Source organism: Narcine bancroftii, chromosome 3 (genome assembly GCF_036971445.1).
Source record: "Narcine bancroftii isolate sNarBan1 chromosome 3, sNarBan1.hap1, whole genome shotgun sequence".
Taxonomy (NCBI): domain Eukaryota; kingdom Metazoa; phylum Chordata; class Chondrichthyes; order Torpediniformes; family Narcinidae; genus Narcine; species Narcine bancroftii.
Genome location: NC_091471.1, coordinates 209,744,414 through 209,758,886, shown reverse-complemented (window position 1 = coordinate 209,758,886; position 14,473 = coordinate 209,744,414). Strand labels below are relative to the sequence as shown.

General features: G+C 39.7%; 1 protein-coding gene across 1 annotated transcript in view; it reads right to left on the bottom strand.

Moving 5' to 3' along the window:
- fhdc1 (FH2 domain containing 1) overlaps window positions 1-14,473 on the bottom strand; it is an 83,721-nt gene that overhangs the window by 19,889 nt on the left and 49,359 nt on the right. Inside the window, 6 exon segments of the mRNA XM_069923130.1 lie at window positions 608-678; window positions 1,031-1,138; window positions 1,238-1,308; window positions 3,255-3,355; window positions 3,449-3,534; window positions 7,233-7,335. Of these exon segments, the coding sequence (XP_069779231.1) occupies window positions 608-678; window positions 1,031-1,138; window positions 1,238-1,308; window positions 3,255-3,355; window positions 3,449-3,534; window positions 7,233-7,335 (540 nt within the window).

Below are 14,473 nucleotides of genomic sequence, written 5' to 3'. Positions count from 1 at the left end.
AACCTATGTTGTTCCCAACTCAATCAGCAGATCAGGGATCACAAAATATGTACTTACTTATATTTTTATTATAAGATTTATTATGATCTATAAATAAAATGTTCAAAAAAACAGATCAGGGATTGAATGTGCAAGCCATTTTTTGGCAACACTTCACATAGTGCATTGCCCACAATGCTGAGAGCTTATCTTGCACTGAGTTGCTCAGATCCATGCTTGCAGTTTCCAGCACAAATATTCAGGTAATAACAAAGCTAAGCAACACTAATGTTTAGATAGTAGACTACAGGTACGTGATGGAAACAAAAAGATAATGACAAACACAAACATCCCATTAAACTCAGCTGCAGGTGGGGTTTGGTTATGGATTATGTGGAAAATGTGTTTGAACCAAGTTTTAGGTGTGCCTTCCAAAATTTGTTTTCGGAAAATAACTTTTCTACATTCCACTAAATATTCTAGAGACATGTGTATAATTTGATGATTGTTTCCAGTTGTGGCTGCCAAATTTGATTTCCTACATACGATTTCTATTGTGGAAAGAGTAGAAAGTTGTGGACTAAGAGGCGAGAAAGGAGAAGACACAAGTAGAATATAATTGTATTACCTGGCTGCCTCCTGAACATGATTTAACTTCTCAGGAAAAGCTGAAAGAGTTGCATCCTTCTTCTGTGCTTCCTGTTTTCAAAAAGCAATAATTGTTATTGGTGTGTTCCCTTTTATATGAATAATTGTTAAAAAAACACAACAAATAACATTTCATCATCATTTGTGTAGTTAAAAGATTTTGTTATTTGAAAATACTCAATGTGCTGAAAGAAAAATGAATTAAATTCTTCTGGAAATGGTAGTGCATCTTATATCAGCCAAAAATTTTCCAAATTTCATATTTTTTAAAATGGAAAATTATCTATTTTTGAACCAATTTCAGAAACTGATTCCAGATAAATAAAAATATATTCAAATGTCAGATAAATCACGAAATGACAATTAAAAGCATTTAGAGGAAGAAATACATCTAAATACAAACCAAAACCACAAAGTGTAGCAAGTTCATTCCTGGCTTGTTTGCCTTTGTGTCTGCAAGTTTCAACAATGAAGATAGTTTGAACCCCACAGCATTTCCTGCATAACCTCCCTGTTGAGAAATGGGAAGAGACTATCAATGAAGAAGAAAGACAACAAAAGCTTTGTGGTTTCAACAACAACAAAAGCGAAAGCAGTAGAAATCACTTACAGCATTCATGATGTTGCCTGCCTGTAGAACCAAATGTAAAATTGCATGCAGTTCCTCACAGGTCATCAGTTCTGCAAAATGGTCATATGTTCAAAGTTTAGTTGGGCTCAAATAAAGTCTATGAAAAGCATCAAGAGAAGGCATTGAGAACTGTGCAAGTGAATAAACTGTTATTCAACTACATGGACCCAAACCCTTGAATAGATGCCCACTTTCATGCCTTCTACCCTCCACTTCTTAAAACAATGATACCTCTGTTGGGTTTGGTTCTTGGGTACCTTCCTTGAATGAACATTCAATATGTGTGACTAAAAAGTGTTTGATGGCAGTCTAAGTAGTGAATATAATCAACACAGGTGAACCCAAGACCTCAGTGATGGACAAACATGTTCTGATTTCCTCAAACTCACACATGCACTTACAAACTCTCACAAACACACATGCAGACACTCAGTTTCAGTGAGGTCCAATAAATCAAAGCAAGGCCCAGAAATGTATGGAAGACCTGAGTTTGATTGTGATGACTAACTTGGAGCCAGGCCTATACCATGCAATGGAACAAATATAATCTGTCATGTAAGAACATTAGAAACAGAAACAAAGACACCTGCTCTGCCACCAATAAAATCACTATGTACCTTATAGTGTCACTCTCCCGCACAACCCCATATTCTTTGATTCCCTTAATATCTAAAAATCTATTTATATCTCTTAAGTACACTTAGTGATTGAGCTTCCATTGCCCTTGATGATAAAGAAGTTAAAAAATTTACTATTCTCAGTGTGAAGAAATTTCTCCTCATCTCAGTTCTGAATAGAAAACCTTTTCCTTAAGACTGTAAACCATTATTTTGGATATCCAAGCCCCATCTACTCTGTCATGTCCAATAAGAATATTGTGCATTTCATTTCTCAGAGAGTACAGATCCAACCTGCTTAACATATTCAACAAACCTGACCTGTCATCCTAGGAATAAACCTGGTGAACCTTTGCTGCACCCCTCTTATAAAAAGACTAGACTTGCACAAGATACCATATTTGACAGCACCCCTTACACCCCCCCCAACAAAAAAAATTGCCTCAAAAACGACCCCAGGTCCTATATGCAAAGGTAACATTTTAGTGCCGCCATTTTGCAAGATGGCATCAGGAGGAAAGCGTTCAAACTACTCACCCGTGCTTTCCAGAGTTGCTGCCGCTCACTTCATCAGTAAGAAGGCTTGTTCTCTCCCTCCTTCCTGCTCTCTCACTCTCTCCCACAGTGCTTTGAGGGAGGCCACCTGCCCCCGCACCTCGTACAATTTGCTCAGAGGTCCCGTCACTTGCTCTCTCCCACAGTGCTTTGAGGGAAGGCTCAGGCTGCTCGCTCACTGCCACCTGCCCCCGCACCTCGTACAATTTGCTCAGGAATCCCGTCACTTGCTCTCTCCCACAGTATATTGAGAGGAGCGCTGGGCCTCAATGATCGTTGATTGTCGAGGCCCAGCGTTCCCCTTTAAGCATTGTGGGAGAGAGTCAGCGATGTGAGGGAGGGAGCGAGTGAGTGACGGGACCCCCAAGTAAAATGAATGAAGTAAATACACCAACAAATTTTTCCTGAAATGTCACACTAAAAGTGGGGTGGGGGAAACACCTATATACCGGTAGGTCTTATATGCTGTCAAATACGGTATTTCAGATGCATTATCAGCAGAGTTGTATATATTTGGAGCAGGGCATCACTATCCTCGCACTCAAATCTTCTTACAATAATAATAGCCAAGCAAGATATTAGTTGACCTCCCAAGTTCTCTGAACACCAGCACTAATCAATGAAAAGATACTCCACTTTCCATTTTTTATCCAAAACACGTCTTCACATTTTTCAAGACTGCTTTTCCTGGGTCGTGTCTTTGCCAATTAACTGTTACTGCCTGAAACCCCTCTATATCATCTTTATAGCTCAAAAGGCTGCTCAGCAGAAGTATCTAGCCAGTTGTCAACCAAGTAGTCAGCGCACCGCACTTTTATAATCACCTTTTGTAGCTGTTTGCATTGTTTTCATTTCCTTGTATAATGTGAAGCAGGCAGGAGTAAACTCTTCTTTAAGAATCATTGCTTCCATCCGAAGAGCATAGCTGCAAACCAACAAAATTGTTTCAAACAATAGATCAAGACTGCCACCATTTTATTTTTACTATGAAGAAATATGCATTACACTGCTACTTTACCAGGGTACTTGTATCAGCAGGACCATGAATGAATCTGCCAACGACAATTTGCTTACATCTCCTTTGAAGGCTTGTAATTTCTTTACCTGCAGGGAGATATTATTTAATTAGCAACAATTTTCAACCTATTTTTGTTTAAAATTACAAAGGAGAAAAAGTAAATAATTTTCCTTCCTGCTAACTTGGAGTAATCACAAGACAAGACCAATATGGGTCATTTGAAAACTAATAACTGTAGATTTAAATTATTTTAATTTATAGTAATGGAAACAAGTCGGAACTGTGTAGTACTGAATTTGGTGCAAGGCATAGAGTGATAATTTCCTAGAAACAGTTGGTTTTCATTTCAGGAGTATTAAAGGATGTGGGCAAGAACAACACTTATGCATGAACTAGAATCTTCCAGTTCTCTTGATTCTGGAATTGTTTCTTATATTATAAAATTCTGTCCATCATGGTTTTAATAAAAAAAAAGAGAGAGAAACTGGAAAAAGAATAGTTACTCTATCAACCGCTGTCAGGCAATTACTAAAACCTATAAAGACAGGGTGATTGTGCACATTGTAAATCTTCAGTGGATCAGAAAGGGATTTATATAGTGAGCATGGATTTGTAAAGTTGGTAGTTGGTCATTACTACATTTTTTGAAATGTCTCAAGTGTCGGGCAGGAAATTATTTATTTATATGGATTTCAAAAAGCATCTACTAAACTTTCTAATGAGAGACTATAGAGTAGTCATGGGATTTTTAATCTCCTTGAACAGAAGAAAGGGTGCAGGGACAATTGTGAGGTGTTCTAATTGGTGAAATGGAAGGATCTTCTTTGCAGGATCAAGTATTCACCAGATTTATTATCAGGATATTTTGCAGACTCGGTTATATAAATTTCAATCAAATGATTCAAAGACTAAGGCACTGTAAGCAATATAGATCAATGCAACAAAAATATCTATTAAACTGAGCAAAATTGTGAAAGGTGGCTGCAAAGCTGTCACTTGAGGTGCACCATTTTCAAGATACTGAACAGGTTCTGAGGCAAGAAAAATTCTACAGGTGGTGCAAATGTCATGTGAATGAGGGTAGTACCAATATCTTGACAAGAACTTTCAATAAAGGGCAAGAAAGAATGGAAACAATGAGTAATGAGGTTGTAAGTGTATCTGGATATAATGGTGAATGATTCAAAACAAACACAAATTCAACTGAGGGTGGACTGTGTAAGAACTTGGGAACTAGACATGTAAATTAAATATTGCTTGTGTAAAATAGGGTTATGGAACACCTGGCTGCAGAGAATTGATTCACAAAGATTTCATTCAACATCAGAAGGGTAGACTACCCTCTTACATTGAGCTAGGAGAGACAAACTGGGAAAGAATTAAAGAAAATTGTGGGTAAAAATTCCTGAGTATGTCAGAATTCACCACAAATAGGGTGGTCTTGTGTGGGCTGAATATTGATGAAGATGAAGTCCTGAAGCTAGGCTAAAAGATAGATGTGAAAGGAGATTAACTGTATAAATGATCCATGTCTATATTTACGGAAGTTACCTGTATCAGCAATAGTTGTGCAAGTATGGTTGCAATGTGGTTAATTTCCTGGTCTATTAATATGATGTGCAGTCTATCGAATGCTAGAGATAAGAATTCAAATCTCATCAAGGAAGCTGGTAAATCCAAATAATTAAATACATTTGCAATTTTAAGAATTATTTATGCTGATTGAAACTACAGGATTGTGAACAAAGCCTATTTGGTTCTCTAATTTATTTCAGGGTCATTTGGGAAGCAGTGAGGGTTTAAGCTAGCTTGGCAAGTGGACAGGAACCTGATAGGAGAGACAAAAGATGGAAGAAACAAAGATGGAAGTGGAAGATTGGAATGTACAAGCAAAATAGATAGGCAAGTAGAAATACAAAGACAAGTAGAAATAGGCAAGAGGCCCACTCCCTGAAGATCTACAATTTATTCCCTTGCAAGCTCATCTACTTCCTTTCAATTGCTTCTACCAGTTACCTGCACAATGACATATTTTACAGTACAGTTGATGTACCTTCATCTTTCTGGGAGGTGGGAGAAAAATGGCCATACCTGGCAGAAATCTGTAAGGTCACAGGGAGAATGTACAAACTCCACATGGAGTGCAGCCAGGGTCAGGGCTGAATCTAGGTCTCCGGAGCTGCAAGGCAGTAGCACTCTCTACTGCAGGGGTGTCAAACTCAAATTCACGGAGGGCCAAAATTAAAAACTTGGACTAAGTCGAGGGCCGAACTAAATATTTATTGAAAATTTTCAACAACATCTGCATGTTTTCTCTTCTTTCAACATATGTAATGTTAAACTTTAGGATATAACTTTAGGAGGATAATGTTACAGGTCAGGAGTAGGTAGCTCAAGTTCACCCTTTGCTTGACCTGAGGGAAACCTATTTGGTCCCTGTGGAGATGTAGTCAGCATTCACAGGCTGTGTCCATTTTGGCCTGCATCAGGACTCAGCATTTCCTGCTCACTCCTCAGGCTCTAGGCCTCTATTCACCCTCGACCCACCATCCCTCTACCTGACCAGTCCTTTACCCAACCTCTACTCACCCCTCACTCCACTCGCTCTGCCTCTACCCACCCCATCCTACACACGCCCCTCTACTGCCTCTCCCCTCAACCTGTTCCTCCCTCTACCCGTCTCTCACCCTCTAATCACCCCTCCCCTACTCGCCCTGCCCCTCCCCTTTTACCTCTTCCCTATCCACCCCTCCTTCTACTCATCCCTCCCTCTAACTGCCCCTCGCACCACCATAACTTCCCCTGCCCATTACTCCTCACCCACACCCTCTGCCCACCTCTGCTTACCCACCCACTCAGGCCCAGCGCGCTGCCGATCAGCCTTTGCGGACAGCCACCATCTCTCTCTTCACGTGCATGGCCGAATCAGCCGTCCCTGGGGTCCGCGCGGGTGCAAGCGCTGAAGGCCGTGGCGACTGGGAGAAGTGCACTCGCGCTGTGGAAGGGCCGTCCGGTGCCAGTCACGCGGGGCTCGCGCTGCCCGGGGGCCGTGCGCAGCCTGCCATGCCCGTCGCGCCGAAAGGAAATCACAGGCGCTCGCCAATCCACCGCACCACTTGACAGGTGGGAGAAGTGACTGGTTGTGCGGGGAGCCTTCCAACCGGCTGATGACATCGACAGACTTCTCGTGTTACAATTTCTCGTGTTACAATGGGGAAGGATATGCAATGAAGGGGGAGGATGGTGGGGGTGACATTACCAAGAAACAGCATCGGCTCTCACTGCAGGGCGGGCCACCTCTAATACATTTTTGAAATGATCTTGCGGGCCAAATATAATTATATCGCGGGCCAAAGTTTGACATGTGTGCTCTACTGTGTCACCATTTTGAATCCATAAATCTGGGAGCATTTACTCCAGAGGGAGCAGGAAAGCAATGTTCAGGACTCCAAATGTGGAAGTGATTTTACAAACAATTCTCATCTATTTGTCACTATTCAAATTTGTTGAACATTTAACTTACGATTGAAATACAGAAAATATGCAGTCAGTGTTTCTATTAAATGTGCATATTGGGCATTAGGAATGCTCTGTTCAGAAAGGCAGACGAGGTACAAGAACTAGGTAAATATCAGAGCGTCTGGGGATGGAAACACAAGTTGCAGCACCAGGTAAAATGAATGCTTAATTATTTTCCTGGACTATCGCATATTCTGGAACCAACTAATCATCAGATCCATTCTCTAAATGAGATAGTAGAAGAGCTATTTCTGACAAGTCTCACCTCTTCTGCCTCTGGCAATATTTTGAGAAGCTCACGCAGTTTTTCAGATCCATAAGCCTCACTCCTTGCATTCTGAAGATCTTCAATGATGCATTGATTTGACCTTTAAAAATGCACAGCGAAACAAAAAAATTAACACTTTGTTGATGTATATTTATTAAAACAGTTCAACAGAATGATATCATCCCATATTTCTAGATAATTTGACATTATCAAATTTTGTCCTCTAACAGTGAAAATTATCCCTCGGGATGATAAACTTGCATCTGTTAAGTTCATTTGGGCTCTGTATCACCTCAGGAAAGATCTGCAAATACAGTTCACTCATTTTAGCAGTGATCCTGGTGGAAGTGATGAATTGTCAAAAAAACAAGCTTATTTTGGCTTTTCATCATTGTATAAAGTATGCGTTGAAGCAGGAACATATTGCAACATACAAATATATTTCGGACACTTACAATGTGCATCATGAGAATGGAGGTCATAGATATTTTTCCACAACTTGTGTTCAATTTCTAAAACTTTCCAATAACACTACTGCTATTGATGATTGTACCTTTGACTTTCATTACAGGTAATGTTTCAACAAAGGTAACACATCTTAGAAAATATATGTAATCCAGCTTCAAAATACAAGCAAAAAATAATTATTTAAGATGCAAAAGATAAGTAAAGATATTCAACAAAGTATTTAAATTGGACACGATTCTAAAACTTTCTGGAATTATTCTTCATCGATGCACTGGGTGCGACTTAATCCATGCTAACTCACTGATGGTTATAAACATTAGAGTCAAAGCAAGTTAAAACAGGTTTTCCCCGAAGTTTAAAACAAAAGTAGCTCCAGATTGGGAGGGGGAGGGGAAAAGAAAGACAATTACTTTGAAGAATGCAGAGAGACTGGCGCCATCTGCTAGTCACAGTGGCTGAAGTGAAAGGAAATTCATCTGACAATATCTATCAGCTTAAAAAATTATTAGTTGTAGTGTCTGAGGAATTGCTTCACATTCCAATCTCCCATCAGCAAACACTTGGCTTGATTTTAATTTAAAAAACATCACAAGAATTTATCATTCTAAGACATTTTTTTTCAAATTCTCCAATTTTCTTTGTTTTGAACATGGTACATTTCTAACTCCATCTGTCTAATCAGGCTACAACTGGTTAACTAGTCAACACCTCATCCCTATACCACTGAATTCTCAGAGGAAAAACAGTCTCTCTTTGGGGTTCAGATTAGATTTTGAACTGGTGTGTGTGCTCATACTCCGAAATAAGGGTGGGCAGAAAGATTATACAAACATAAATACAAACTCTTACTCAAAAACCATTTTGGAGATGTTTGCTTCACTCGTTCCCCCCACCCCCCCCCCACCCCAGGGGTTATTCTATTTACCATTGCTGTGGCAACTTGACCAGCAGACACAAAAACTTAACTTATAATAGGGAAAAAGCAGGCCATCCAGGTTCAATGCAATTACAGAAACTCCCCAGCCTCATAGGGCTATTCTGACAAGCACAAATGTTTAAAGTTGCTTGGCTCAGGTTTTCTGTCTGAGATCAGACATGGAACGTTAACTATTAAAGAAGGGTTCAATAACAAATTTTTCTCAAAATAGCATTTTCTTCCCCTTTATAAATCAAATTTAACACGAGTCAGCAATGCTGTTTATTTTTTAACCTGCCAGTAAGAGAAAATTCATGTCGTAGAGAGGTTTAAAAATGATTTTTCATTTACATTTTCAAAATTAAACAGATAAAAACTCATCAATTATATGGAGCCTCAGCAAACAACCAGAAGAATGGCCGAAGTAATATGCATCTCTCTATTTCTCAGGAATGCTTGCCTCACATTCAATAGAATAATTTACAAAATATCAAAATAAAACTAGGTTTATGAATCACAATATTCCAATTAGATCTTTTTGTCCCTTTTGCCTTAATCAAAATACAGTTTCATGGATGTCAACAATATTCCGCAGTTCTCAGTCCCTGGTGATTCCCCCCAGTGAAAATTAAGGAACGAGCTGCCAACCTGGTGGAACTGTGGGAGTGGAGGAAGACGGAACTCAACTCAGGACTAAAAGTCCCACTTCGAGAAACAACACGTTTCCCAACTTTCAAAGAATGCATGTGTTCAGAATTGGTTAACAAAGCTCGACCTTTTATTTTTGGAGCAAAGAAGGATGAGAGAGACTTAGATGTCTCCAAGATCATGTGAGCATGGACAATCAGTGCATTTTTCTTGAGGTGAGAGTAGCAAATACCAGAAGAAATTTTTACAGGGTTATGGGAGAAAAGTTTAGAAGAGACATCATGATTATTTATTTATTTACAGAGAGTTGTGGCCACCTGGAATGCAGGGCCAGGGGTGGTGGTGGAATCTAGTACAATAGGGACATTTAAAAGACTCTTAGACAGGCATGTAGATGCAAAAAAAAGGGTTGTGGGCGTGGGAAAGGTTTAGATTGGTTTATATAGGTCGGCACACTATCATGGGCCATTGGGCCTGTAGCATGCTATGATGTTTTATGTTCCATAGTAAGATGCCAGCACTCAGCAAGAATGAGCAGAGATTTACAATGAACATATAGCTATCATTATTGTAGGACATCCCAGTTACAGATGTTCCAGAAGAATGGGAAAATTTAATTTGAAACAAAAATTCCTGGGATTCTGGAACTTGTGATTTGCTACGATCCAATGAAAATCACAACATTATTTGTCCATGATTCCCTCGGAATAAAACTGCTTCCAGCATATCAGGAGTCTTTATGCTTCTTTCACTGACAGTTGAAAGTTATTGTTTTTTTAAAAAATTCCACTCTCATAAATTTAATGTTTAGTCAAAAAGCTAACATTGCCCATATTAGGAGTACTTGCAGAAAACATGTTGCAAATAGTAAAATTTCCCTGCTAAATTATTGCATGAAAAATATTCCACAAGCAAAAACATTTTCAATATAATGTTCATATTACAGAATATCTGCAATATTTACATTATTGTGAGCTGGAATAGGTTTAGCACCAAGTCCCAGAACTGACAATCTTTGCTAATTTCTCCCAGGGAAGTTTAACTTACCTGTCTCCATAGACCAGAAATTGTCTCAGCTGTGCCTAGTTTTAGATACAAAGATCAGCAGAGGATGAATTAAATGCAGCAGTGTCTCATTCCTGAGTGAAAATGTTTTATAATGATCTGGTTGAGTTTCAACCAGCCCAACAGGCCATGGAAACTGAGGCAACTGACCATGTACAAATAAAGGGGGCTTCACCTTCTGCAAAACGGATTGTGGAAGAACCTGATTGGTGGGTTCATTTCTGCATGTGGACTCTTGGCAATGTGTCTAGTTGTTTTTAGGAGCACATTTCCTTTCCTATCAGTGATATTTTAGTTCTTCCGCGACACTGTGCCTCTTGAGCCAATATGGACGAGGAGCAGGACTATCAGCAAGAAAGACTGCAAGGAGCACAAAGAGACAAAAAGGATGAGAGAAACCCAGACGTGCGGGAATAATTTTGTACACAGGTCTTCTTGCAATCAGTTTCCAGGACCAGAATGTAGCTTCATCAAGGAGTCCAAGAGTGAAATATGTCACCTGTTGCAACAAGAAATGGAACCAGCAGCATAATGGGGACTTTTAGCACTATGTGAGGGTAGGGATGGAATTGTGACCCTTAGTTTCAAAGTCTTTAAGTCACCAGCCTCCAACATATGACACCATCAACATTAATCAAGTAGCATCAAGATAAACAAGATCTTTTACTGAGGTAATGCAACAATAAGGGCTCTAGCATTGATGCAAATTGTTGTTTTCACATAAGTCTATATGACAAACAGGCTTCCATGCACATTAATTGAGACTCTTGTACAAAAATCATTGGGGAAGTATTTGCAATGCATTGTTTACTCTGGTTTCCAACAATTTCTCTGCCATTATTTCCATGTACAAATAACATCACCGAGTAAATTTTGAATAATGCAAGAAGAGTGGTTAGGATTGTATGACCTTGTGTTTTCAGCATGACTCATGGCTTTTTTGACATTTGCAGATGAATTCACTGATTTTATTATCTTGCTACTGATATCTGTGCAATGGGCTTCAAGTTTCCTGGTTATTGTTCTTCTTCCTTTCTTGAACACCAGTGTTTGGTTTACTATCTTCTAATTTGTGGAAAAAAAATTTAAAATCAGGGTAAATTTTTGTGGGGGAAAAACTTAAAATCAGGATATTTTTAATTTAATTTCAATTTAGAGATACTGTAAAAGGCCCTTCCAGCCCACAAGTCTGTGCTGCCCAAATACACCCATGTGATCCCATTTAGCTTTGGAATGTGGGAAGAAACCAGAGCCAGGAGGAAACTCACATGGATATGGGCAGAATGTTCAAACTTCCTGCAGACAGTTACCAATTCAAGCCCAGGACACTGGCGCTGCAATAATGTTGCATTAACTGCTACACTAACCATGTTTCCCACATGCTGGAAGATCCAAACCAATACTTTCACCATTTTCTCTTAAGATTCAAGAGAGTAGAGTTCAACTGCATTTAGTTCCATTAATTTCTCCAGTATTATTCTTCATTCCTTGTTATTTCTCCCTTTGATCACATGGGTTTCCCTGGGGCATTCCAGTTTCCTCTCTCATCCTAAAAGTATAAATTGAATGGTAACTGTAAATTACCCACAAGTGTAGGTGTCTCAGAATCAGAGTTCCATTCATGTGAGAGAGAGAGAGAGAGAACGAGAAAATATACTGAAGGGGAGTAAGTGGGAAACGAGATTGCTCTAAAGGCCAGCATCTTTGAAGTGTTGAATGGGTCCCTTCAAAGTCTTTTGAGAATATGAACGGCACACTTTAGCTTCAGATAATGCAGCTGTCTCACAGCTCTACTGACCTGTTCCATCATTCTATCCAAGTGGTCCAGGGAGTAATAGACTTGAACACTGATCCGGCAACATGCTTTGGAATCACAGTGCAGAAGTCACATCATTGAATAAATTTGAAATAAAAAAACAAAGGAGTGTCAGTAACCATAAGACTCTTGCCAAGACCTCCTACTGTCTTACCTGACCTGATTAAATTCTTCCCTAAAGTATTGTTTAATGTTTCATTCATTTCTACATTCTGCGCTATATTCATTGTTTCTGGCTCTGTCGGCATGTATGCGAAACCTCACCTCTTTCACATATATATTAAAGATTTTACTTGTTATTTTAAAAATGCCTTTTAGTAACGTAGACTCATATTTTCACTCTGTGAAGTTCTGGGTGATCATTTGCTATTTCTAAAACATTCAGAATTACTTTTCATTTTATAAACTCAACTTCAATTTAATATTAACTTAGCACAATTGGATCACTTTCACCAGTTTTTTCTTCAAAACATTAACAAAATGCACCTGTGCTTTGAATTCAAAATTAATTCTCTAAATGCTTAATTCTCTACTTTTTACCCCCTCCATAAATCTTCGTCCGCGAAGCCAAGCCAAAGATTTATGTTCAAAATCTTTTCAGCTACTATACCTACATAAGTTGCTTTGTTCAGATTTAACTTCAGATTTGACTAACACAAAACCAAAATGTTGTTGTTTCTGGAAAATGAAATTAGCCAGAAAATGTTGGAAATACTTGGGTCAGCCAGCACCTGTACAGTAAGCTAACGTTTCTTATCAACAATCCAAGCTCAAATGGAAGGATTCTACATTTTTGCTTTGGACATAATTGTATTGAACCAAACCACCTCCCTTCCAAGTGATGACTTGGACCTTCATTTCCGATGGCAAATCATTCACTCTTAATAATAACATTCTAAGTTATGATAGGTTTCTGTAGAAGTGTCTGTAATACAAGATAATAAATTTTAAAATAGACTAATCCTCATCAGTTAAAAATAGGTAGAAGCACATAATTTTCTTTGCATTTTAAGATTAATCTGTTATAGTGACAATTTAGCCAGGGAAAGCTCAAGCCACTTTAATGAAACCCCTGTTCCTGAAATTTCTTCACGAGTTTCCACATTTTTAAATACTTTAATACAATTAATAAACAATTAGTACACAATATATATTAATGTATACATGGTGTATAATAAAAAACTCTCTATCCCACCCCTTAATCAATAAACCCTCCCTCTTTTCATACCCCTTACCTAAAACCACCCCTAAACTACCACCCATCTACCTCCTCAAAAAGAAGAAAAAATGTAAACTACATTAATATAGATAACTGTCGTGGACTGAGGTACTTCCACCACACCGAGAAGAAGTATTCAAAATTTTAAACCCATATAATCAAATAAGGTCTCCAAACTTTCTGTTAGAAAAGATAATTATCTTGTAAATTATATGTTTTTATTTTCCCCAGTGGTATACAAGATCTCAATTCTGTATGCCATCGATATAAATTCAACTCTATATCATTTTTCCAAGTAATCGCAATACATTTTCTCTACTGATAATGCTAATCTCAAAAATGCTATTTGAAATTTATTTAATCTTACTTCCAAACAAATCTTTTTAATATTATTTAGCAAAAATATTGATGGATCCATTGGAAGTTTAACTTTAAGAATATTTTGTAAAAGTTCCTTAAAACATATCCAAAAGGGTTTAATCTTTACACAAAGCCATATAGAATATGGCTAAAATTCAAGGGGGAGACGGCGGCCCCGGCCTCGGTCGAGTGAGGCAGGCGGAGGCCCCGGTCCGGGCAGGGAGTGGGAGGCGGCGGCCCCAGTCCGGGCACAGGGAGAGCAGCAGCGGCCCCGGCCCCGGTCCGGGCAAAGGGTAGGTGGCGGCGGCCCCGATCCGGGCAGGAGCAAGGGGGAGACGGCGGCCCCGGCCTCGGTCGAGTGAGGCAGGCGGAGGCCCCGATCCGGGCAGAGAGTGGGAGGCGGCGGCCCCAGTCCAGGCACAGGGTGAGCTGCGGCGGCCTCGGCCCCGGTCCGGGCAGTATGGACCAACCTAGGAGGGGAGGCAGGCCCCTCCAGCCCGGGTAAGAAACCTGCATAGGAGAAGGCCACTCCGATATAAAACCTACGACCCAAGGACCTCGCTGCCACGTCCCAGCTTGCTTGGCCACGGCACACGAACCATGGGTGTAAAGGGTGGGGCCAGTACTGCGCACACTGCACTCCACCAAAAGCTCCTTTGCGCAGGCCCGAGGACAGGTCCACGTCCTCCCCCTCCACGTCCTCCCCCTCCACGTCCTCCCCCTCCACGTCCTCCCCCTCCACGTCC